Source organism: Chiloscyllium punctatum, chromosome 11, assembly GCF_047496795.1.
Source record: "Chiloscyllium punctatum isolate Juve2018m chromosome 11, sChiPun1.3, whole genome shotgun sequence".
NCBI lineage: Eukaryota > Metazoa > Chordata > Chondrichthyes > Orectolobiformes > Hemiscylliidae > Chiloscyllium > Chiloscyllium punctatum.
This window is the reverse complement of record NC_092749.1, coordinates 76,226,712-76,254,519: the sequence shown is the minus strand read 5'-3', so window position 1 is coordinate 76,254,519 and position 27,808 is coordinate 76,226,712. Positions and strand designations below refer to the sequence as shown.

The window sequence follows — 27,808 nt, the reverse complement described above, 5'->3', positions numbered from 1 at the left end:
AGAAAAAGTTAGGGTCTAGGTAACCTTCTTATTATATTCTGAAGGGGCTTGGTCTGGTACATAACAAAGGCTACTATACATATGCGAGTCTTTCCTATATCTTTAATACCTGTTCTGTTTCAACAAAGTTGGACACATGACCATCATCATCAGTTCCTCTTATGAAGAAGCCGGTGCCAGCTCGCTCGCAGCTGAGCCGTGATATCAGGCAGGCCTTTGCCTTTTTTTCTGTAGCATAGGCCGTACGTATCTCTACTGCACCACAGATCACCTTAAGCAGCCAATCTGAGCAGTTCACTTGGTACTGCTTGAGATGTACATGTAGAGTGCGATTCCTACAATTGGTTCACAGAGACAAACAATGAATAGAAATTGTCAACATTTCTATAGGCAATAAAAAAAAGCAGATTATTTCTCCACTCACTGCTCAGAGAAAATTGGAAACGGAGCTTTTACCTCCACTAGAGTATCTTATGTAATGCTCATAATGTCTCTCATAAGACAAGAAACTAGGATTGTACAACATGGTATTGAAAATTTCAAGTTATATATTACAGTTGGCTATTATATACAATTATTACATTCACAGGCATGAATGGCTGTGCTAGTATCGTGCCTTCTAATTACAGAGAAAACGTGCTTCCATTCGCATGTCCTGTTCCAAATGATCCAAATTAAGATGTAGTATATGATCTTAATACCATCAGGTCACATGCTGTGATAATGTGAGCATATCTCTTTAAAGATATACCTATTTACTGCACAACACCAATCATTGTCAATCTTTACGAATTTATCAATAGTCAATTTCTGAAATTTGGCACTGAAATTTATTATGTCTACTTCCAATCAAATTTGAGTCAAAGCAGGAAATCTCAAACTAATGTTCTCAACTTTCTCTCCATTTCCAACAAATCAGTAGAAATACAAAATAAATGTTAACGTGTGAGTGTATGTTTTGGTGAGAGAATCTGATTGTAAGACTATGTGTGTGTTTCAGAACCAGGAGGCACTGTTTTAGAATTAGGAGTCGCCCTTTTAGGACAGAGGTGAGGAGATTCTCTCTCTTTTGTGTAACTTTGGAACTCTACCTCAGAAGGCGTTGTGGCCAGATTATTGAATATTTTGAATACCAGCAGATTCCAGTTAGATAGGGGAAATTGAACTTTACCAGGGACAAATGGGAATGTGGAATTTAAAGCAGAAGTTCAACAGGCCGGTGCGGGAGCGGGGAGATTGTACTTCTACTCCCACTTCCTATGGTCACATATTAAATACCAGGGCTTTTTAAGTCTGAGAGTACCCTTTTCTTAAAAATCTATACTTATTTAAGTATACTGTTAACTGTAGTTCCCTTACCCTACTTTGCTTACTTATATTCCTTTACTATATTGGCCCTGACTTTCATTTATTCATGTTGTTTTTCAGTTAATCCTTTCTTCTAAAAAGTGCATCTTTTTAAAACCAACAGCCCACTTTCTTGTGATGTCAGTGATTTGGTTTGTTTTCCCAATCAGCAGATCCCTGAAGTTTTTTAAGCTTCAATCATCTGCTGAGGTTTTATTTAGGCTTCAGGTGCTTGACTGATACCTATCCCTCAGTCAGTTTCCTTGTTACTCTTTTAACTAGACCATGCAACTTAAAAAAAAAATTAAGAATGGAAAGACTTTACTGGTTGAACTCCCGACAGTGCACTAAATTTCCAATATCAACCACTCACTTTGGCTGTACATCACTCTAGATGTGCCTTCTCCTATCTGTGCGTGCAAACTGTATTGATCCTTGCTGTGTCTTGGAAAATGTTGAAATTGTTGTAACATAAAACTTCAAAATCAAAAGCTGACTTTGGAGGTTTGCCAAGGTGTGGGGCACTGAAAAATGTGTAACCCCACCTTTGTGATAGAGCTGTAATGGAAAAAACTGAACATTTAAGGTTTACCTCGGACTCGGTCATGAAATTAATGTTACATAAGCCTCCATATAACAGAAAATGAATTGAAAACAATCTTTAACAGGTTTTAATTTACTCTCAAAACATTGGGCTCAATTTTGTAGCCTTCCGTTGGTGTACATGAAGGCATATTAAAGTGGTGAGTGAGACATCAGACAACCCACCCACCTTGAATCAATTAAGGACCTTAAATGGAGAATTAATGGTCAAAGGGCCTCCTTCCACCTTTGCCATTATTTTACATGCAACAGGGGAAATGGAGACAAGGAGAGCAGCCCAGCAGTTTTCAGAGTGAGCTGTATTGAGAAAGAAGTGGGACATTGCTTTAGGGAAGTTCCATGTTCAAATTCACACCGACCCAAGTTTGCACTTCCCCTTTAAACACATTGCAAGGGGGAGAGGGGGTGTATGAAGGTGTGGGAAATGGATGAATGCAAGTTTGAGAAAGCAATGACCCCTTATTCCACACACCCCCAACCTCCCCCTACAATGACCACTCACACTCACTCCTTGCTTGGCTGTGCTAGCTGGGCCAGTCCAAATTTCCATACTTGTCTTTAAGGCCAGATTCCATTAGTTTTCTTCCTCATGGACTAGCTGCAATGCTAGCACGAGCCTTTATTCAGTCCTAGCATTGGCCAACAATACTGTAGTTGCAGCAATCAGATAGGCCAGCATGGCTCTATGGCAGGACTTCCTCCCAGAAGAGGCCAGAAGTCCCAAACCAAAAATTGAGGTTGCTCCCAATGTAACATTGGCACATGGCACGAGGGTTTCAGGTGGGCAGATTGCAGATTCATTTCTCAGTCAGGGGCCAGGGTTTATGGCTCCAGGGTTTACAATTCAGCTGTTAGAACTTGCTGCCCTCTGCTGTCCAATATTACAACTATTACTGTCAAAATAATAGTATATAGGTGTTTTATGGAATTTATACTCTTCAGTGGTCTTCATGTAATATGACTAGAACTATACCTGGTAAAATTGTATGTCAACAACACAGACGTGTACTCACTAGGTTAGGGAAGGTTAAAGCCTAGAAATTATGGTGTTGGGGCTTGATTCCTGGACAAACAATATAGAGATCTGGATTAATAATAGAGACAGTTAAAATCCCACCACAGCTGATGAGGAACTTGAGTCAAATTAATACAGCTGGAATTGTTTTTAATGTTAATGTCAGTAATGGTAATCTCAAAACTGCCAAATGACTATCAACAATCTTGTACACAAATATTGTTTGGCAAGGGCCACCCTAATAGGTCTTCCTCAAAAAGAAAGTTTACACATAGAGTCAGAGAGATGTACAGCATGGAAACAGACCCTTCGGACCAACCGATCCATGCTGACCAGATATCCCAACCCAATCTAGTCTCACCTGCCAGCACCCGACCCATATCCCTCCAGACCCATCCTATTCATATAATCATCCAAACGCCTCTTAAATGTTGCAATTGTACCAGCCTCCACACTTCTTCTGGCAGCTCATTCCATACATGTCCCTCTGTGTGAAAAAGTTGCCCCAAAGGTCTCTTTTATATCTTTCCCCTCTCACCCTGAACCTATGCCCTCTAGTTCTGGACTCCCCAACCCCAGGGAAAAGACTTTGCCTATTTACCCTATCCATGCCCCTCAATTTTGTAAACCTCTATAAGGTCACCCCTCAGCTTCCGACACTCCAGGGAAAACAGACCCAGCCTGTTCAGCCTCTCCCTATAGCTCAAATCCTCCAACCCTGACAACATCCTTGTAAATGTTTTCTGAACCCTTTCAAGTTTCACAACATCTTTCCGATAGGAAGGACACCAGAATTGCGCATAATATTCCAACAGTGGCCTAACCAATGTCCTGTACAACCGCAACATGACCTCCCAACTCCTGTACTCAATACTCTGACCGATAAAAGAAAGCATACCAAACACCTTCTTCACTATCCTATCTACCTGCGACTCCACTTCCAAGGAGCTATGAACCTGCACTCCAGGGTCTCTTTGTTCAGCAACACTCCCTAGGAACTTTACCATTAAATGTGTAAGTCCTGCTAAGATTTGCTTTCCCAAAATGCAGCACCTTGCATTTAGCTGAATTAAACTCCATCTGCCACTTCTCAGCCCTTTGGCCCATCTGGTCAAGATCCTGTTGTAATCCGAGGTAACCCTCTTTGCTGTCCACTACACCTCCAATTTTGGTGTCATCTGCAAACTTCCTAACTGTACCTCCTATGCTCGCATCCAAATCATTTATGTAAATGACAAAAAGTAGAGGACCCAGCACCGATCCTTGTGGTCACAGGCCTCCAGTCTGAAAAACAACCCTCCACCACCACCCTCTGTCTTCCACCTGTGATCCAGTTCTGTATCCAAATGGCTAGTTCTCCCTGTATTCTGTGAGATCCCCATGGGAGACTGATCAGCAAGGTTAGATCTCATGGAATACAGGGGGAAGCTCTGTAGGAAGCTCAGAGGAACAGAGGAATCTTGAAGTGTTTGTCCAACTATCTCAAGGTGGCAGCAGGGCTGATTAATAGAGTTGCGAAGGTGCATACGGACAGTTGACTTTATCGGTTGTAGCAGAAACAGCAGAGAACTTAGGTTGGAGCTGGATAAGACTTTGGTTAGGCTGCAGCTCAAGTACAGTGTGCACTTCTGGTCATTACATGATAAGAAGGATGTGATTGCACTGGGGAGAATGCACTGCAGATTGACCAGGATGTTACCTGGGATACAGAGGTTTAGTTTTGAAAAAAAAAAGTGGATAAGATCAGGTTGGTTTCTTTTGAGCAGAGAAAACTGAGAGGGGACCTGATTGAGGTGTGTGTATGGACAGTGAGAATAGAAAGCAGCTGTTTTGAGGAGTACAAACAAGGTGGATTGAAAGCAGCTGTTGCTCTAAGAGTCACATTTAGTGTTTATGAAAGTTATGCAAAGGATCCTAGAATCTTACAGCACAGAATAGATGTTCTGATGTATGTGTTTCTATTAGTTTCTCCACAGCCTTGTCGTCATGCTTCATCTTCAGTTCCACTTCCAAATTCACATTCATCTCATCAACAAGATGCCCTATTTCCAAGCCCAGTTCATCACCTCACTTCACCCCTATCTCAAGAATTGCTACTGAAACCTTCAGTTCTGCCTTGGTTACTTTTAGAATCAACAACTTCAATACATTCCTGATTGTTGTCTCACATTCTACCCTTTGTAAATTCAAGGTCATCCAAACTTCTGCTACCTATGCTTTAACTAGTACAAAGTCCCATTCCCCTCTCATTCTGAAGCTTGCTGATTTACATTGACACCTGACTTTAAAACTGCCATCTTTGTTTTCAACACAGCCCCCTTTGACCTTGCTCCTCCCTATTTACATAATCTCCCCTCACCTGTTGTATTATATTTCACAGTCAGTATATTTCTAATAGACAAGCTCATGATATTGTCACTGCACATGGGAGGTAATATAAGAGTAAACAGATGTCATGCTCCATCTCACCTTAGACACTTGATGCATGACACGTTACTGGAAGCATGATCCTCTGCTGTAACCAAACAGCTCAGTTTTAGCTCTGACATGTATGCAATTAGTTGTAATAAATGTCTGTTGGATTCTTCAGTACCACAGCATTTGTGCCTATTTCTTATATTATGGGAAGTAGCATAAGCAATGCTGCATCATGTAAAACTCTCTCCTGGAGGCAAGCTCACACCAAGTCCCATAGGCTCTGAACATCTGCACTCTTCTAATTCTGGCCTCTGGAAAGGACCCCAATTTTACTTGCTCCATCATCAAATATCATGCCATTAGCTGCCCAGGTCCCAAGCTCTGGAATTCCCTTACAACATTTCTCCATCTTCTTACTTCATTTTTCCCTTTATGCTGCTTTCTGAAATCTACTTCGTTGACCAAACCTTTGGACATCCAAAATGTATGCAAGCTTTGTTAAATTGATATCATGACTGGTGATTGACTGACAGATTTGTGACAAGGTAAGAGGGGAAATGTACACCAATGAAAATGTTGAATGACTGTTTATTTTTGCTGTTGACTTGTGTCTAGGGCACAGCAATAGTTCCCACCTCCTTCATCAGATCATGAACCATAGCTAGTGAACTGGGTCTGACTCTACTAAAACTGTGAGGGGGTTTGAAATGTTCAGCCCTGCAACAGAGCCAAAAAGGGCAGAAGTGCGGTGAGCATGATGGTTAACAAATTCTTAACCTGTGCCAGCAAAAAATTACTAGAACGGGAGTGGGTCTCGTGGATGTGGGCCACAGCTATTACATTAAAAGTCTCCTGACTCAGCAGAAATTAAACCAGTGTGTGAGGGGAATTAAGTTTGTGGGGCTTTATGGTTTTTGTTGCCCATTCCACACTCCATGAAGGTTTTACCATGCAGTGGAGGGAGCAGGGGTCATCAGTATTTTTGGTAACTTGTCAGTTTCTAATAGCATTAAATCAATTAAAACAGTAATCTAACCAGAAAAATCGGATTCCCGCCTCGTGGTCTTTTGCATACAGCTTCTGTGCACACAGACTAAGATCAAAAGTCGAACCAGAAGCTGATGAAAAATAAAACATCCCAGAGTTCAGCAGTTTCCTTAAGGCAGTGATTCGTTCTTCATCTGCTGTTTCTTCTTGAAGTGGAACAAAATCTGTTGTGGTAATCTTACATATGTCAGTGTCACGGATCCTCCCTACAGATACACAGCCGGTCACCAGAACCAAAAAGCAGAGTCTTGAGTCACCTGGAAATGAAAAGCATAGAATGAAAACTCTTCATATTTGGTTAGAAAAAGAAATAATACAATAAGAAACTAGGTCCTGTCCAAAAATGATCACAAAATACATAAATGTGCAGAAGAGAATTTTGAAAAAAATTATCTAGTTTTAAATGCGATTTATAGCATTACAGATTGATTATAGCACAGGAGGATGTCCTGTGATGTTCTCTGCAAAAGCAATGCACCTCTTCCCTTGTTCCATTTCACTCCCACCCTGGTCCCTGCCCTATAGCCTTGTAACAGTTTTCTTCACTTCAGATAATCATTCATTTCCCTACTAAAGGCCTAAGTTGAATCTGCCTTCATCAGATTCTTAAGCAGCGCACTTCAGAATCGAACAGTGCTGCACAATTGTACTTCTCCTGTCAATTGCAGCTTTCACCATTCATTTCAAATCATATTGACTCAGTCTCATTCCTTCTGCTAATAGGAATAGCTGTCTCCTACCTGCTGTGTCAGGACACCCCATGATTTTGAACAAAACCTAACTAATCACCTCCTTTCTTCTCCAAGGACAACAGTCCCAACTTTTCGGATATATTCTCATTGCTATAATGCTTTATTTCTGAAACCATTCAAATCCATTATTTTTCCACCCTCTCCACTGTATTCACATTCCTCCTGAAGTGCAGTGTGCCCAGAATTGAACAGGATATTCGAGGTGAGGTCAAACCAGTGTCGTTGAAAGATTTGCTAGAACTTCCTTTTTTGTGCTTGGTTGTGATATTAAAGGGTTAATTTTCTCTGCTGACCTGCAGAAATTGGATTTCCTGGGGGGGTAAGGTGGTATGTCTCTGTCTTAGAGTGGTATGTCTGTCTTGTAGTAGAATGTATGCCATTCAGAGCCATTTTGCATGGCCAAGTTATTCAGAGTAAAAGAATTTACATTGTCACGATCTCCTATTCAGAATCAATAAGAACATTGCAATTAAAATTCTGACTGCTTCCTGCAGTTTAAAAAAAAGCAATTCACAACAGATTTGACCATTAAAGCGATGATTTACATGATATTGTTTCTGAAAATGAGGTGATCACCAGGTGTCTTGAGTCGCATGTGACTGGGGGCAGGGGGATGGTTGGGAGTCATCTTGTGGGCGTTACTGACTGTAATGTGAAACTCTTGTACTGTATAAAGGAAGAACTGTCCCTTTGATCAGACAGATCCCTTGACATGGCTTCGCAAACATTGCAAAGTGTGTTAAGAGTTCCTCCACACCTTGTACTTGCTTAATAAATTTGGTTGTTCACAGAAGTTGGCGTCTGCAGTCACATCGAGTGCGTAAGAATCTCAAGGAAAAGAACCTAACATGGTGTTTTGTTATACGCCCAGAATCCTATACAGTTTATCAACCTAACCTGCCATCAAGTGATATGTACATAAATACCCCGGTCTCCTCTAACCTGCAGCCCTTGTTGAAGGGGGGCTGTTTACTTTATCTTACCTTTCTTCATTCTTCCTACCAAAATGAATCTCTCCATTTTCTGATTAAATCCCATCACCAACTTGTTCATCCATATCAGCCTGCATATGCCTTCTTGAAGCTGATCACTATCCTCAAAGTTTAGTGATTCCAGGTTTAACATCAGCTACAAATTGTGCAACAGTGGCTTGGACAAAGTCTAGCTTGTTAATATGGAAAATGAAAAGCTGTGGTCTTAGGATCATTCCAGGGAACCCAGTATATATTTTTCTTCAGTCTGAGAAAAATCATTCACCACAACTCTGTTTCTATCACTCGATCAATTCTTTATTTTTGTTTTCACTAACCCTTTAATTCTATGGACTGCAACTTTGCTGATAAGCCTTTTATATAGCACTTGTCAAAACCATTTGGAAGTCTTTATGCTCCACATCAATTACACTATCACCAGCAAACTTCTTAGTTACCTCAAAAATCTCAAGCAAGTTAGTTAAATACAACTTATCTTTAACCCAACCATGCTGGCTATCCTTAATCAATCTACATTTGCCCAAGTGACTGATTCAAGACACTGTTTTGAAAAGCCTTCCCACCATGAAAGTTAAGTTGATTGGTCTGTATTTGCTGGGTTCATCCTTACACAGTTTAAGAATGATGGGAGAAAGTGAGGACTGCAGATGCTGGAGATCAGAGCTGAAAATGTGTTGCTGGAAAAGCACAGCAGGTCAGACAGCATCCAAGGAGCAGGAGAATCAACATTTCGGGCATGAGCCCTTCTTCAGGAATGAGGAAAGTGTGCCAAGCAGGCTAAGATAAAAGGTAGGGAGGAGGGACTTGGGGGAGGGGCGTTGGAAATGCGATAGGTGGAAGGAGGTTAAGGTGAGGGAGATAAGGTGAGGGTGATAGGCCGGAGTGGGGGTTGGGTTGGAGAGGTCAGGAAGAAGATTGCAGGTTAGGAAGGTGGTGCTGAGTTCGAGGGTTGGGACTGAGACAAGGTGGGGGTGGGGAGGGGATATGAGGAAACTGGAGAAATCAGAGTTCATCCCTTGTGGTTGGTGGTTGGATATTTACTATAAACCGACCGACTCCCACAGCTACCTAGACTACACCTCTTCCCATCCTGCCCCCTGTAAAAAAGCCATCCCATATCCCAATTCCTTCGTCTCTGCCGCATCTGCTCCCAGGAGGACCAGTTCTAATACTGAACAATCCATATGGCCTCCTTCTTCAAAGACCGCAACGTCCCCCCCAGATGTGGTTGACTATGCTCTCCACCGCATCACCTCCACTTCCCGCTCCTCCGCCCTTGAGCCCCGCCCCTCCAATCACCACCAGGACAGAACCCCACTGGTCCTCACCTACCACCCCACCAACCTCCATATACATCATATCATCCGTCGTCATTTCCGCCACCTCCAGGGATATATTTCCCTCCCCTCCCCTATCAGTGTTCCGAAAAGGCCACTCCCTCCGTGACTCCCTCGTCAGGTCCACACCCCCCACCAACCCAACCTCCACTCCCGGCACCTTCCCCTGCAATCGCAAGAAATGCAAAACTTGCGCCCACACCTCCCCCCTTACTTTCCTCCAAGACCCCAAGGGATCCTTCCATATCCGCCACAAATTCACCTGCACCTCCACCTCCACACACATCATTTACTGCACCCGATGTGGGCTCCTCTATATTGGGAAGGCAGGCCGCCTACTTGCAGAACATTTCAGAGAACACCTCTGGGACACCCGGACCAACCAACTCAACCACCCCGTGGCTCAACACTTCAACTCCCCCTCCCACTCCACCAAGGACATGCAGGTCCTTGGACTCCCCCATCGCCAGACCATAGTAACACGACGGCTGGAGGAAGAGTGCCTCATCTTCTGCCTAGGAACCCTCCAACCACAAGGGATGAACTCCGATTTCTCCAGTTTCCTCATTTCCCCTACCCCCACCTTGTCTCAATCCCAACCCTCGAACTCAGCACCACCTTCCTAACCTGCAATCTTCTTCCTGACCTGTTGTGGTTCTGTTCGCCGAGCTGGGAATTTGTCTTGCAAACGTTTCGTCCCCTGTCTAGGTGACATCCTCAGTGCTTGGGAGCCTCCTGTGAAGCGCTTCTGTGCTGTTTCCTCCGGCATTTATAGTGGCCCGTCTCTGCCGCTTCCGGTTGTCAGTTCGAGCTGTCCACTGTAGTGGCCGGTATATTGGGTCCAGGTCGATGTGTTTGTTGATAGAGTCTGTGGATGAGTGCCATGCCTCTAGGAATTCCCTGGCTGTTCTGTTTGGCTTGCCTTATAATAGTAGTGTTGTCCCAGTGGAATTCATGTTGCTTTTCATCTGTGTGTGTGGCTACTAAGACGAAAAGCAACATGAATTCCACTGGGACAACACTACTATTATAAGGCAAGCCAAACAGAACAGCCAGGGAATTCCTAGAGGCATGGCACTCATCCACAGACTATCAACAAACACATCGACCTGGACCCAATATACCGGCCACTACAGTGGACAGCTCGAACTGACAACCGGAAGTGGCAGAGACAGGCCACTATAAATGCCAGAGGAAACAGCACAGAAGCGCTTCACAGGAGGCTCCCAAGCACTGAGGATGTCACCTAGACAGGGGATGAAACGTTTGCAAGACAAATTCCCAGCTTGGCGAACAGAACCACAACAACGAGCACCCGAGCTACAAATCTTCTCCCAAACTTTGTCTTCCTGACCTCTCAGCCCCCACCCCCACTCTGGCCTATCACCCTCACCTTAACCTCCTTCCACCTATCGCATTTCCAACGCCCCTCCCCCAAATCCCTCATTCCTGAAGAAGGACTCATGCCCGAAACGTCGATTCTCCTGCTCCTTGGATGCTGCCTGACCTGCTGCGCTTTTCCAGCAACACATTTTCAGCTTATGAATGATGGGGTTAACTTTGCCATTCGGCAGAAGTGAGTACTGCAGATGCTGGAGATTAGAGTGGTACTGGAAAAGAACAGCAGGTCAGGCAGTGTCTGAGGAGCAGGAAAAATTGACATTTCAGGCATCAGGAATGGTAGCTTACGTAACTCTTTTTGGTGTCACAATAGACTGGAAAAGTTAACTCTGTCTTTCGATGAAGGGCTTTTGCCCGAAACATCAATTTTCCTGCTCCTGGGATTCTGCCTGTCCTGCTGTGCTTTCCCAGCACCACTCTAATCTTGGCTTTAATTTGCCATTCTCCAATGCTGTGATAGCATCCATATACATCAGGAGGATTGGAAGATTACGCTCAATGCGTCTAGCACGGAAGCAGGGCATTCGGCCCATCAGGTGCACACCAACCTTCTGAAGAGCATTCCAATTAGGCCCACCCACTACCCTGTCATTCTGATAAGGAGTCCAAGCATAACTGTAAACAAAGTGCTGGAGAAACTCAGTTCAGACAGCATCTGTGGTGATAAACAGAGTTAACTTTTCCAGTCTATTGTGACACCAAAAAAGAGTTATTGATGTTACCAGACCTGCTGAGTTTCTGTTTGTACTTCAGATCTCCAACAGCCACAGTGCACTGCTTTTATTATTGCAATATTAACTTGTTGGCCATCAACACAGATGCAAACTGACCAAATGGAATTTTCCAGCATTTCTGTTTTTTTATTTTAGAATTATTATCAGTTTATTTTTCTTCTTGTTTCAACTCAATTATTGCAGGTACTGTTTGCCTCAAGCAATATAGTTACAAAATGGTGAATTTGTTCAAATAAAGGGGACGCCCTAGCTACTATTTAGTCAGGAGGAATAAAAAAAACCTGGAAATATTGAAACCTGTTCCAGTCATGGCAAGAATTAACGAGTTAGTAAGCTTGAGTAGGTCTGCTGCTTCCTCTACATGAAATTAACAGGAAGGAAAGGCAGGATCTTACCAGCGCACAAACTTCAGAAAAATACACGAATAACAAGAGTGCTACTGTAGAAATCACTTATCCTAGTTTGAACTGGAGCAAAATAAGAAGTGTAAAAAAGAATTCCTAAAATCTGTGGAGAAATTTCTTGAATTTTGTGTTTACAGCTCAATGTAAAAGGAAAAACATCTTGAAACTAGTAGAATTAGAGGAATATTCCTCAGCAGGATATTATTTTCGAGAAACAGCAATCCAAATATTTGGTTCTGAGAAGTAATGAAAAAGAACAAGCAGTAATCGAAGTTGACAATGGTAAATGAGAAGAGAGCTAAATTCAGAGAAATGGAAAAGGGTTTGAGCCAAGGCAGTTTGGAATTAATGATTGGCAAATAAAACAGTAGATTAGCAGGAAAAAAGCCTCCTGAGAGATGATGAGGATGCAGGTACTGACTGACAGTTCTGTGAAGGAAATGGATGGACACTCACAAGAGTAAAGAGGCTGAGATTAAAATGAAAAAGTTGGCTCTGACAAAAATGAATCAAGCAGAATAAAAGGAAAGAGAGTCAAAGAGAGAGTACAATAACAGATAATTGGTTTACTTAAAAGGGAACATAAATGTGTTCCTGTCAAAACATAAAGGTAAAGAAAGTTCAAGTCAGATGTATAGCATGGAAACAGACCGTTCAGTCCAACCAGTCCATGCCGACCAGATATTCCCAACCCAATCTAGTCCCACCTGCCAGCACCTGACTCATATCCCTCCAAACCCTTCCTAATCATATACCCATCCAAATGCCTTTTACATGTTGCAATTGTACCAGCCTCCACCACTTCCTCTGGCAGCTCATTCCATACACGTACCACCTTCTGCATGAAAAAGTTGCCCCTTGGGTCTCTTTTATATCTTTCCCCTCTCACCCTAAACTATGCCCTCTAGTTCTGAACTCCCCCAAACCTGGGAAAAGACTTTCAAATGGAGACCAACAAAAATAAATTACAGGAGCTGAGGTACTACCCAGGTCAAATATATGCAAGGAAACTGCCTGCAGATTACCACCACCGCTGCTGCCCCTTCAGCATTCCTGGGTGCAGGATGTACTCTAGTTGGGGGAGTTTAACGTCCATCCCCAAGAGCAGCTCACTTGCATCAACACTGATTGATAGGATTCTAAAGGACATAGCCGCAAAACTGGATCTGCAGTAGGCGGCGAGGGAATCAAGAGGGAAAAGCATACATGACATCATGGTCACCAAGCTGCCTGTTGCAAATACATCTGTCCATGACAGTACAGGTAAGACCACTGCACAGTCCTTGTGGAAGGCCCACCTTCATATTCAAAGTCCTCTCCACTGTGTTGTGTGGATCTATCACTTTTGAACAGATATCGCAATTCAAAAATGGGCATCCACAAGGCGCTGTGGGCCATCGATATCAGCAGAAACATACTCCCAAAACAATTTGTAACCTTCATCGCATAGCATATTCCTTACTCTATGATTACCACCAACCCAGAGGTTCAATCCTGATTCAATGAAGAATGTAGGAGGACATGCCAGGAGCAGTCCTAGATATACCTACAAATCAGGTGTCAATCTAGTGAAACAACATTCTAGGATTACTTGTATACCAAACATCAAGTGATAGAGAGAAGCAGTTCTACAGCCAATGGATCAGGTCTAAGCTCTACTGCTGTACCAGACTTACAAGAGTACACTACACAACAGTTCCCATCATCAATAATAGAGAACCACAGCACATCAGTGCAAACATAAGGCTGAAATTAGCAACAATCTTCAGCCAGAACTACTCAGTCGATGATCCCAATCAGCCTACCCCAACACGACAGATGGTACTCTTATATCAATACAATTCATTCTACATGATAACAAGAGGTATTGGATACGCTACGGTTATGGACCCTGACAACACAGTCTTGAAGACTTGTGCTTCAAAATCTGCCAAGTCCTGAGTCCAGTTGTTCCAGTGCAGCCACTACACTCACAGCAAGCCAACATTAAAACTGCCCATGTATGTCCTGTAAAGAAGCAGCAGAACAAATCCAACCTAGGCAATCAGCACGCCATCTGTTTGGAAGGGGTTATCAACTGTGCTTTCAAGCAGTATTAGATTAGCAATAAAATGTTCATGATTGCTCAGTTTGTGCACTGCTAGGACTACTCAGCATCCGACCTCCTTATAGCCTTAGTTCAAACACGGACTAAAGAGCTAGATTCCAGAGATGAGATAAGACCAAAGGTGGCACCAAGGAACGCTAGCAAAAGTGGAACAAATGATAACAAAGGAGACGATTTTTCACCGGTTGGAAGCATACCTGGCACAAAAGGAAGAAGTTCACTGCAGTTGGAGGTCACCTCAGCTATCCCTCCAGGACATCACGGTCACCAATCTGCCTGTTGCAGATACATCTGTCCATGGCAATACAGGTAAGACCACTGCACAATACTTATGGAAGGCCCATCTTCACAGTTCCTCAGTATAGTATCCTTCGTCCAACTATCTTCAGCTACTTTAACAATAACCTTCCATTCATAAGGTGAGAGCTGAGCATATCCAAATGCAGTAAAGACCTGGGCAATATCCAGGTTTGGACTGAAAGGTGGCAAGTGGCATTCGTACCACACAAGTGACAGACAAAGACTATTTCCAACTAGATAAAATCTAACTGTCACCCCTTGGCATTGAATGGCATTACCTTCACTGAATTCCACCTATCAATATCCTGGGAGTTACTATTGACTAAAAACTAAACTATATTAGCCAAAATTGTGGGTACAAAAGCAAGTCAGAGGCTACAGTGAATAATTCACCTCTCTACAGCCCAAAGCTGGTCCAGTATCTACATGGCACAAGTCAGAAATCTTATAGAATGTTTCCCACTAGTCTGGATGATTGCAGCTCCAACAACACCCAAGAAGTTTAATATCATCCAAGTCAAAGCAACCCACTTGACAGACACAAGCCAAAAATATTTACTCCCTCCACCAATATTGCACAGTAGCAGTGTGTACCTTCTACAAGACACACTCCTTAGACTGCATTCACCAAACCCACAACAGCTAACATTTAGAAGGATATGGGCAGCAAATTCATGCGAAAGCCACCTTCTGCAAGTGTATCTACAAGCTACTCACCAACCCAACTTGGAAATATATTGCCATTCTTTCAATGTTTCTGGATCAAAGTCCTGCAAGTCCTTCCACAAAGTTATTGTAGGAGTAACTATACCAAACAGACTGTGGTGCTTCACAAAACAGTTCATCCTCACCTTTGAGGGCACGAGGGATAGTGAAAGAATATGCTCCTTATAACTTTGTCTAATTTTTAGGGACTGGTGTTTACTTGCAGTGGTCTCTTTTTGCATTCAATTATATATTACAATTGTTTAGATTTAGATTAGATTACTCAGTGTGGAGACAGGCCTTCGGCCCAACAAGTCCACACCAACCCACCGAAGCACAACCCACCCAAACCCATTCCCCTACATTTACCCCTTCACCTAATACTACGAGCAATTTAGCATGGCCAATTCACCTAACCTGCAAATATTTGGATTGTGGGAGGAAACCGGAGTACCCGGAGGAAACCCACGCAGACACGGCTAGAATGTGCAAACTCCACACAGTCAGTCGCCTGAGGAGGGAATTGAACCTGGGTCTCTGGCGCTGTGAGGCAGCAGTGCTAACCACTGTGCCACCCTGCCACTCACAAATCGTATATATATATTCTGAATAGTTTACTTCCATACTCCGTTTTCTCCCTCTGTTAATTTCTTGCTTATCCTTTACCAAAATTTCTCTCATTCCTCAAGCTTTGACCACACTATAGACTTCTTTTTTTAATCTAATATTACCATTAGTCATAAATGGAACAAGTTCCACATGCACCTTTTATTTCTCAATGAAATGCATATTTTAAAATTATGAAATGGTTGCTATGCTTTTCTACTGCTAAATCTTTTAACCTGATTTCTAAATCTAACATACATACACATATATATATGAGAGGCGAGGGGTAATTGCCTTTAAGCTTAATATTATATCTCCAGACTGAAGCACATTACTCTGAACTCAATGGGACATTCACAGATCATAGAATCCCTAGTGTGGAAACAGGCCCTTCGTAGGTAAAAACAATGATTGCAGATGCTGGAAACCAGATTCTGGATTAGTGTGGTGCTGAAAAAGCACAGCAGTTCAGGCAGCATCCGAGGAGCAGGATACTGCCTGAACTGCTGTGCTTTTCCAGCACCACTCTAATCCAGAACAGGCCCTTCAGCTCCACAAGTCCACAACGACCATCCAAAGAGCATCCTATCCAAACCCATTTCCCTACTATTCTACATCTATCCACCAACACACCTCTGAACACTTTGGGCAACTTAGCATAGCCAATTCACCTAACCTGCACATCTTCGGATCGTGGAAAGAAACGGGAGCATCCAGAGGAAATCCACGCAGACATAGGGAGAATGTGCAAACTCCACACAGTCAGTCGCCCGAGGCTAGAACCAAATCCAGGTCCCTTGCACTGTAAGGCAGCAGTGCTAACCACTCAGCCTCTATGCTGCACTAAATTCTTTAAGATCACTCTTCACCAGTGGTTTCCTTTCTTGTAAATTATGAATTGATCCTATCTAACTGCACAAGATAAGATCTGAAATCGGCTGTTCCCTGATTGGTTCCATAATATATTTCAGAGGCCCACTAAGAAATTATCTCAACTTAACCACTCTGCTGAAGTTACATATACATCAGGCACAGGTGATATTAACCAGCTGTTTAAACGTGATTCATAAATATAGTTTAAAGAAGAAAAAAGGAGTAAGTTGTGATTTTACCAAGTATGCATACATACCTTATGATATCAAACTTGTTTATCAAATGATGGATGAAAGGTATGTTAATCTAGGAATCCTCAACCATAGTTTGAGAGAAATTAATCTGTCCTTTAAGCTATAGTACCCTATACCTCCCTATGGGAGAAAAACGGTCAGTATTTTCCTGGTAATCTGTTACTTTGAATAGGATTGTGCTAGTCTTTTGGAAAATTATGCAGGCACACATTGAAAGACTGACTTCAAATGTATAATCTTGTAGGACTACAATACCAACATTCATGTGATTATTTACTTTTAAAGTTGTATAGTTCATTAAAAAAAGAATCAAAAGGGGGAATGTGTAATGTATTTGTGTTGTCAGCATGTCCAGTGCATGGTGCTATTAAAGTTTTATTTTGTAATAGCTCCACAAAGGCTGGTATACCATCACCAGGTCACCCAATACTTACATGATGTGGAGGAGCTGGTGCTGGACTGGGGTGGACAAAGTTAAAAATCATGCAAACACCAGGTGATAGTCCAACTGGTTTATTTGGAAGCATTAGCTTTCGGAGTGCTGCTCCTTCATCAGGTAGGATGGAAGTTGTGAACAATGTGGCCCAACAGGCAACAGGGACAAAGGCAGAATGAGTGTCTACGGTAGAAAATGTATGGTAGAGCTGAAGACAAATGGTTTTGATGTTTAACTGAAAGAAACGATGATTCATCCATGGTCAGATATCAACAAGATGGCTGCTAACACTGAGGCAGCAGAAAGGTGAACAGAGTTGCCAGTAATAGAGAGCAGAGTGTAGTTAATGTATCTGTGGGAACCTATCACATGTCAGATGATGTCATCAAGGTGCAAAATGGAAATAAGAAGGCAAAAAGGCTCAAGGTTAATCCTCTGGGTACCATAGAGATAAAATGACTAAAGTAGAAAACCAGGACCGTAGATACACTGGTCCATATTAATCAGCAAGAATCAACCAGCTAAGGCAGTCTCACCAAGCTTGGGAACATTACAGTGACACAGGAGTAGGACTGTGTGGCACATCCTGTTAAAGTACAGCATTGTCACAGAAGATGCCATTTGTCACTTTGATCAAAACTGTGCATTGATTTGACAGGGTAGAAACCTGTTTGGAAAGAATGGAGTATCAAATTATTTGGAAAGGTGGGCACAGATTTAGGGCAATACCTGTTCAAGATTTTTAAAAGATGAAAATAAAGTGGCGAAACAGAATGATCATTTGCAAAAATAACTGGATCAGGCATAGACTTTCTGGAGAAAAGGGGTGGCAAGGGCAATTGCACAACAAAGTAGGGAGATTACCTACTGAGAGGAATCTCAAGCTACTCTATTGTTGCGAGTTTAGATTAGATTACTTACGGTGTGGAAACAGGCCCTTTGGCCCAACAAGTCCACACCGACCCGCCAAAGCACAACCCACCCCGACCCGTTTTCCTACATTTACCCCTTCATCTAACACTACGGGCAATTTAGCATGGCCAATTCACCTAACCTGCACGTTTTTGGACTGTGGGAGGAAACTGGAGCACCCAGAGGAAACCCACGCAGACACAGGGAGAATGTGCAAACTCCACACAGTCAGCCGCCTGAGGTGGGAATTGAACCCGGACCTCTGGCGCGGTTAGGCAACAGTGCTAACCACTGTGCCACCCAGATCCTTAATGTTACAGATTAAATAGACTGAAAGGCATATATGATGGTAGAGAAAGTCATTGCACTTCTATGTTTTGAGATGGCCTGAAATCAAGAAAGGCACAATACAAGTACTATGTCTAAGAGTTCAAATTCTTAAAAAGCAAACCAAAATTATGAAATTCTCTCAGTTCGATTTGATTTTGCTATCTCAATCATGATGGTGTTCACAATGGCTCCATGAACACCCTTGCATTGCTTCTAGCAGTAAATGGAGGAGTTCTTATTTTTCAAAAATAAGGAAGAAAGAATATCTTACTTAAGCTTTCTGATACGGGAAGGTTTATTAAATTGGCTCTAAACTACTTGCTTAAAACAGTAGATAGCCATTCTGTTCACCAGTCAAATGCAGGTTCAATTTGTACAACGATGCAAATTGCTTAGGCAGTTAAAAAGGTGGAATTTTATCTTTTACCAGCTTCCTGCAATGTGTAAGCCTGTGCATGACCAAAGAAACTGTAGTTTTCAATTAATGTGTCAAATTTCCATTCCAATAGGTAACTACAAACTAATTTGTGAATCCAGTAATGATTTTATAAAGAAAGTAAGGCAATTAAACCATTCCAAAGATGTGCAGGTGAGGTGGATTGGCCATGGTAAATTGCACAGTGTCCAGAGATTTGTAGGCTAGGTAGGTTAGCCATGGGAATTCCTGGGTTACAGGAAGAGAGTGGGGCAGGGGGTCTGGGTGGGATGCTCTTCAGAGGGACTGTGTTCACTCAATGGGCCAAATGGCCTGCTTTCACACTATAGGGATTCTATGATTCTATGAAACAAGAGATTGGATTAATGAGTTTCTATATCTGGCAGCATTCCGTGATTAAAATGCTTCGCAATTAATATAAATGTTAACTTGTACAAATAACCCGGGTAAACCATTGCCAGAGATACAGAGAATCATTCTTTACAATTCCACTGATGGCATTTCTGACTAGAGCAAGTGAAAGAAGAGCTACTTGATCTGTTTAACTTGGATTCAACAACCCACTTTCCATTCAATAACATAATGATAATGCAATAGTGTTTAGTTACTGGAACAGTATCAATTTCACACAGAGCCACAGGGTAGTCAAGAGTCACTGAAGAATGAGGAGATTGTGAGCCAGCAGATCAGGTGACAGATCAGCTATACAGTTGAATTTCTGACACTGACAAGAGTGCATCTCAGTTAACATTCTTGGTCAGTAAGAATACAATGCATGCAAAATGCGAAGTATCTTACACAACAGGAAAGAGCTGATGAACTAAAATGTATTAATTCTCCCGAGGATGAGCCAAAACCTTTTGGAATACATTTCAATTAATATCTAACTTAGGCAGCCATCTGTGAAACTGACAAGTCCAAGCTCTCCTGTGACCCTATTAATGACTAATTCCTGTTCAGCCTGTTGACACCAGCAAAACAAGAAAAGCTGACTTTCAGGTCTAACAGGATTGCATGCCAGAGTTAAAAAAAGGTGTTTATAGGAACCATTTATTGAAAGAAGAAAAAGACATAGCTCTCGTTCTTAGTTGAAGACTTATGTGAGAAACAAAGCTCACACACTTCAATAATTGCAGTCCGAGACAAAATCTGAATCAGCAGTGTCCTTTATTTTACACTTGCAAGTGGGTGAGATGTCCAGTGCCCATAAGGTAGAGGACATACACACACCAAGTTCAATTCATACATAATATTTATATGATTTGATGTCTTTTGTTTTACATTGCTCCTCCCCTGCTTTCATCGTCCACTTCCCTAAGACCGGCCCCCATCACCCCTGTTTATCTCTTGCCTTATCCGGCCTTGTCTGTGACAAAATGCTTATTTCTGGCCTCACAAGGCTGTTTGACCTCATCCTGCTGTAGGTCATTGTTAGGCATATCCTTTCTTCATCATTATCTACCCCCTTCATCTGTGCCTTTCCCGAGGCCGTTCTGATCCCTATGACCCTTTTAATTGGGGTTTGTTCCTGTGTTTTTGTAAAAGTGGGAAGCAGATGTTTATACCTATTGTTTGTACAGGCGTATCTAGCTTAACTTAATCCTCTCACAACATCTTATCTATTTGCCCGTAATGTCTACCATTGTTTCATTGGCACATCTCATTCTGACATACAATTTTAGCTAATACAAAAACAATTATATATTTCCTCCACATCGTTTCCATTCTTGTTGACTCAGCTCTTGGCTAAAACAATTACACACTGGTGTGAGCTCATTTCCTTTGTAAAATGGAATTGCAGAAGTAACATTAATTTACCTATATCCCACACTTAGAATTAATGGGTTCTTTTCGATCTGGGTTTTACTCGACTGATAAGATTTGTATAGGTCAATAAAACTGAAATATATTTGAGAATTTCTCAGACGACTGGAGACTGCGTTGTCATTAGGTAAACACCACATTTAAATAACCACTAATTTATCATTTTAAGCCTTGTGTGGCATACTATTAATCCATTTGTTCTCACTCATTACAAATGGAATAAGTCTAACTACACAGTTAATCAAATACTGAGGCCATCACTTATTTGCAGCTCTTAAAAATATCGAGAACACATTTGCTTACCACCTATCTCTAATTTTCACTTTTCTTTTTGGGGACAGCAAAATACTGTTTACATTTCAAAGTCTGTGAGAAGATTTGTAGCTCGGGTGCTCGTTGTTGTGGTTCTGTTCGCCGAGCTGGGAATTGGTGTTGCAGACATTTTGTCCCCTGTCTAGGTGACATCCTCAGTGCTTGGGAGCCTCCTGTGAAGCACTTCTGTGATCTTTCCTCCGGCATTTATAGTGATTTGTCTCTGCCGCTTCCGGTTGTCAGTTCCAGCTGTCTGTTGCAGTGGTCAGTATATTGGGTCCAGGTCGATGTGCTTATTGATTGAATCTCCTCACTAGAGAGAGGAAGAAAAGAACAACCAACTCCCATTCCTAGACGTGATGGTACAGAGAACACCTAACGGAGAATTCACCACAAAGGTTTACAGGAAAGCCACACACACAGACCAAGTCCTGAACTACGAAAGCAACCACCCCAACACACACAAACGAAGTTGCATCAAGACACTATTCAAAAGGGCCACAACACACTGCAGCACACCAGAACTGCAAAAAGAGGAAGAAGAACACCTATACAACGTATTCGCCAAAAACTGATACCCCCACAATTTCATCAACAGATGTCTAAGGGAAAGACAACGGAATGAGGACATGCCACAACCCAAAGGACTAGCCACACTACCATACATCAAGAGCATTTCCGAACTGACAGCCAGACTACTGCGACCACTAGGACTAATCACAGCACACAAACCAACAGCCACGCTCAGACAACTCACCAGAACGAAGGACCCGATACCCAGCATGAGCAAAACCAACATAGTGTACAAAATCCCATGCAAGGACTGCACAAAACACTACATTAGACAAACAGGAAGACAGCTAACGATCCGCACCCATGAAGACCAACTAGCCATGAAACGACACGACCAGCTATCCTTAGTAGCCACACAACAGATGACAAGCAACACTAGTTCGACTGGGACAACACTACTATTAAAGGACAAGCCAAACAAAGAACAGCCAGGGAATTCCTAGAGGCATGGCACTCATCCACAGATTCTATCAATAAGCACATCGACCTGGACCCAATATACTGGCCACTGCAACAGACAGCTGGAACTGACAACCGGCAGCGGAAGAGACAAACCGCTATAAATGCCGGAGGAAACATCACAGAAGCGCTTCACAGGAGGCTCCCAAGCACTGAGGATGTCACCTAGACAGGGGACGAAACGTCTGCAACACAAATTCCCAGCTCGGCGAACAGAACCACAACACTGTTTACATTTCTGCTGATTAAAATGATGTACATATGCACAAAAACTTACATAATACATATATCTTCATCAAAACTAGTCCATTGTTAACTAATAGAATTATTACTATAATTGCATTATTAGAATGATGCAATGGATAAGGAATTGCAAAGTCTAGTGGAGTTTATTCTTCTTACAGTAGAGAAGTTTAAGATAACACTGATAATAGTTGTTCAAAAGCTCACTGACACTTGAGAGAATAAATGTTAAAAAATATTTCTAATGTTTGAAAGATTGTTAGCAAAAAAATTGGGTGACCAGGTTTTCAAAAGTCAAAACTGAAAAACATTGCATCACCTAAAATATGCTGACCCAAAGTGAGAATGTGATTTCAACAGCAGCAACAAAGCTGTTAATGCCAAAACATTAGTAACAATTCCCTTAGAGGAATTAAGAGGATAGTTATGGCATGAATACAGGCTTGGTGCATATATGCAATGCAACATGATGGGTATTTATGGGAAGAACAAAATTTCTTAGACTTCCTTCACACAGGATGGCACGGTGGCACAGTGGTTAGCACTGCTGCCTCACGGCGCCAGAGACCCAGGTCCAATCCCCACCTCAGGCAACTGTCTGTGTGGAGTTTGCACATTCTCCCCTTGTCTGCGTGGGTTTCCTCTGGGTGCTCCGGTTTCCTCCCACAGTCCAAAGATGTGCAGGTCAGGTGAATTGGCCATGATAAATTGCCCGTAGTGTTAGATGAAGGGGAATGGGTCTGGGTGGGTTGCTCTTCGGAGGGTCGGTGTGGACTTGTTGGGCTGAAGGGCCTGTTTCCACATTGTAAGTGATCTAATCTAAGGATCTAACAAGAGAAATGGAAAGTATGAAAACCAGGACATCGGAATTATTTTTAGAGAAATATCAGGGCACTGGGACACTTAATGAAAAAAAAAATCAGGCTATTCCAGCAAAACTTGCGTCTCGTCTTCCAAATAAGATTTGTATTGAAGTAAAAAAAGTAGAGCTGATATACGGTGAACAGTTTAATGCAGTTAGTGGTTTGGATTTACAATTGACCACCTGCTAATGCTGGCAGTGAAAATGCCATTGAAAAAAACCTCATAATCTGATCCAAATGAACAAATAGGCATTGGAAAATCACTTCAAATATAAGATTAACAATTTTAGGAGTTTATGATTAATCAAAGCTAGAAGTTCCCTTCAAGTTGTCTAATTACATATGGACTGGACTGAATGCAATAGACCGTCCTGAAGCTCAGTCAAGCCTTCAAAATAAGACCAACTGGTAAAACAGATACCTGGTCATTAACTCAACATTCTTCTTATACAGTTGCCTGCTGGGTTCATAATTTATACTGTATGAGTATGTATGGAGGATACAGAACTCTCCTGTCTGTTGGGTGACGGGTGTGGGGTAGAGGGCCTAACAGTTATCAGTAGGACCGGGGTGGCCTTGCCATCACCTTCATTCGTTGTTACTCAGCACCCCTGCCTCCAACCCACACCCAACTACTGGAGAGAAAATGCATTATAAATATGCTGCCTTTTAAAGGTCAGGAACACAATCAGGAAATATTCTGATTTCTGATTCTCGAAGTACTGATGGAAATATAGCCCTGATAGGAAAGTAGGAGTGAGAGTAGACTGCTCAGCCCACCCCACCCCCCCCCCCCCCACCCCTCAATCAAGTTAGTGAGACATGATTTCTCACGCACAAAGCCATGCTGACTATCCCTCATCAGTCCTTGTCTTTCCAAATGTAAATGACATGTAAATCCTGTCCTTCAGAATTCCCTTCAACAACTTGGTCACCACCAATGTCTGGCTCACTGGCCTGGCTTTTCCTTACCACTTCTCTTAAATAGTGGCACCATGGTAGCCATCGTCCAGTCTGGCACCTCACGTGTGGCTATCAATGTTACAAATGTCTCAGCAAGGGACCCAGCAATCACTTCCCTAGCTTCCCACAGAGTTCTAGGCTACACATGATCAGATTCTTGGGATTTATCCACCTTTATGCATTTTAAGATGTCCAGTACCACCTCCCCTGATATATGGACATTTTAAGATGTCGCTATTTATTTTCCCAAGTTCTCTAGCTTCCATGCCCTTCTCCATAGTAAACACTGGTACAAAATACTCATTTAGTATCTCACCCCTTGTCATCCCGTTCCCACCTCAGTTGAAGCAAAACGCTCAGAGACACAGTATGGCTTTACCTCCTTTATCTTTATTCTGGACCCTGGAAGGAGAGAGAATGATCGCCCATGTGCACAGAGACACGAGTTCTCAGTCTTCTTTGGAACAGCAGATTCTTAATGAGTTATATAGTCACTTTACAGGGAGGAGCATCAGCAAGTGTCAATAGTAGAGATTAAGCCATGTGGCATTATACATAATGAATATGCTTCACTTCGTTAACTAACTTTACATGCTGAATGCTTCCTCATCTTGTTAAATGGCTTAACATAATGAATGCTTTTCCACCTTGTTAACCCATTACCCTTGCCTCCAGCACCCCATTGTTAACTAAGTTCTTATCTGATCTGCATCATGTTCAGCTGAACCTCATGCTTTACAAACTCAAGACTCTTTCCCTACTTTCTCATACCTTATACACTTTCTCACCCTCTCCTGTGGTACCACACATAAAGATCAGCAAGGCACCTAAGGACCCTTATTCTCTCCCTAATTATTCTTTTGTCCTTAATGTATTTGTAGAATCCCTTTGGATTCTCCTTCACCCTATTTGACAACAGTTGCTCATGTCCCCTTTTTGCCCTCCTGATTTCCCTCAAGTATACTCCACTACCTCTTTACTCTTCTAGGGATTCACTCGATCCCTGCTGTCTATACGTGACATGCTTCCTTCTTATTCTTGACCAAAATCTTAATTTCTCCAGTGACCCAGCATTTCATACACCTACCATCCTTGTCTTGCCTATCATCCTAACAGGAACACACTGTCTCTGGATTCTCGTTATCGTGTCTTTGAAGGCTTCCCATTTTCCAGCCATCCCTTTACCTGCGATCATCCTTCCTAAATTAACTTTTTAAAGTTCTTGCCTAATATCAACAAAATTGGCCTCCCTCCAGTTTAAAGCTTTAACTTTAGATCTAGTCTATCCTTTTCAATAACTATTCTAAAATTAATAAAATTATGAACACTATCCCTTAAGTACTCTCCCACTGACACCTCAGTCACCTGCCAAGCCTGATTTCCCAAGAGTAGGTCACGTTTTTCACCCTCTCTGGTAGGTACATCCACATTCTGAATAAGAAAATTTTCTTGTACCCACTTAAATTCCTCTTCATCTAAGCCCTTAACTCTATGGCAGTCCCAATCTATGTTTGGGTTGTTAAAATCCCCTATCATTAGCAGCCTATTATTCTTATAGATAACTGAGATCTCCTAATAGTCCTAGAATCGTTGAAGAAAGGATTGCGAAGATGATTCAGGAGAAGAGTGACAGTAATAGGGTGATTGTTATGGGAGACTTTAACTTTCCTGATATTGATTGGGAAAGCTATAGCTCAAGTTCGTTAGTTGGGTCAGTGTTTGTGCAATGTGTGCAGGAGAGTTTCCTGACACAATATGTAGATAAGCCAACAAGAGGTGAGGCCATACTGGATTTGGTTCTGGGTAACGAACCAGGCCAGGTATTAGAACTAGAGGTAGGTGAGCACTTCGGGGACAGTGACCACAATTCGGTGATTTTTACTCTCGTGATGGAGAGGGATAAGTGTGTACTACAGGGAAAGAGTTATAGCTGGGGGCAGGGAAATTATGATGCGGTGAGGCATGACTTAGGATGTGTGGATTGGAAAAGTAGATTCCAAGGCAAGAGCGTAATTGATATGTGGAACTTGTTCAAGGAGCAACTATTGAGTGTCCTTGATAAGTACGTACCTATCAGGCAGGGAGGAAAGGGTCGTGTGAGGGAGCCGTGGTTTAATAAGGAGTTGGAATCCCTTGTTAAATGGAAGAGGGCGGCCTTTGTAAAGATGAGGCGTGAAGGTTCAATAGGGGCGATTGAGAGTTATAAGGTAGCCCGGAAGGACCTGAAGAGAGAGCTAAGAGCAGCAAGGAGGGGACATGAAAGGTCCTTAGTTGGTAGGATTAGGGAAAACCCTAAGGCTTTCTATAGGTATGTTAGGAATAAAAGAATGACAAAGGTAGGAATAGGTCCAATCAAGGATAGTAATGGGAAGTTGCGTGTGGAGGCTGAAGAGATTGGGGAGGCACTGAATGAATACTTTTCGTCAGTATTCACTCAGGAACAGGACATTGTTGTCGATATGAATACCGAGGCACGAATAAGTAGAATGGATGGCTTTGAGATATGTAGAGAAGGGGTGTTGGAAATTCTGGCAAGGGTGAAAATAGATAAGTCCCCTGGGCCTGATGGCATTTATCCTAGGATTCTCTGGGAAGCAAGGGAGGAGATTGCAGAGCCATTGGCCTTGATTTTTGTGTCCTCTTTGTCTACAGGAGTAGTGCCAGAAGACTGGAGGCTAGCAAACGTGGTTCCCTTGTTCAAGAAGGGGAGTAGGGATAATCCTAGTAACTATAGGCCAGTGAGTCTCACTTCTGTTGAGGGCAAAGTCTTAGAGAGAATTGTAAGGGATAGGATTTATGCACATCTGGATAAGAATGATGTGATCAAGGATAGTCAGCATGGTTTTGTGAAGGGCAGGTCGTGCCTCACAAACCTTATTGAATTCTTTGAGAAGGTGACTAAGGAGGTAGATGAGGGGAAAGCGGTAGATGTGGTATATATGGATTTTAGTAAGGCGTTTGATAAGGTCCCCCATGGTAGGCTACTGCAGAAAATACAGAGATATGGCATTGAGGGTGAGTTGGAGGTTTGGATTAGGAATTGGCTGGCTGGAAGAAGACAGAGGGTAGTAGTTGATGGCAAAGGTTCATCTTGGAGTGCAGTCACGAGCGGTGTTCCGCAAGGATCTGTTTTGGGACCATTGCTGTTTGTCATTTTTATAAATGACCTGGAGGATGGGTTAGAAGGTTGGGTGAGCAAGTTTGCGGATGATACGAAAGTCGGAGGAGTTGTAGACAGTGAGGAAGGATATGGCAGGTTACAGCGGGATATAGAGAAGCTGCAGAGCTGGGCAGAAAAGTGGCAAATGGAGTTCAATGTAGCTAAGTGTGAGGTGATTCACTTTGGTAAGAGTAATAAAAAGATGGGGTACTGGGCTAATGGTAGACTACTTGGTAGTGTGGAAGAGCAGAGGGATCTTGGTGTCCATGTACACAGATCTCTGAAAAGTTGCCACCCAGGTAAATAGTGCAGTGAAGAAGGCATATGGCGTACTGGCTTTTATTGGTAGAGGAATTGAGTTCCGGAGTCCTGAGGTCATGCTGCAGTTGTATAAGACTCTGG

At 42.5% G+C, this 27,808-nt stretch overlaps 1 protein-coding gene across 1 annotated transcript in view; it reads right to left on the bottom strand.

The window, feature by feature from the left end:
- Positions 1-27,808, bottom strand: part of LOC140483114 (synaptojanin-2-like) — a 240,889-nt gene that overhangs the window by 166,188 nt on the left and 46,893 nt on the right. The window contains exons 3-4 of the mRNA XM_072581079.1: positions 6,420-6,687; positions 110-335 (exon numbers count right to left, since the gene is read on the bottom strand). Of these exons, the coding sequence (XP_072437180.1) occupies positions 110-335; positions 6,420-6,687 (494 nt within the window). The remainder of the gene's footprint in view (positions 1-109; positions 336-6,419; positions 6,688-27,808) is intronic.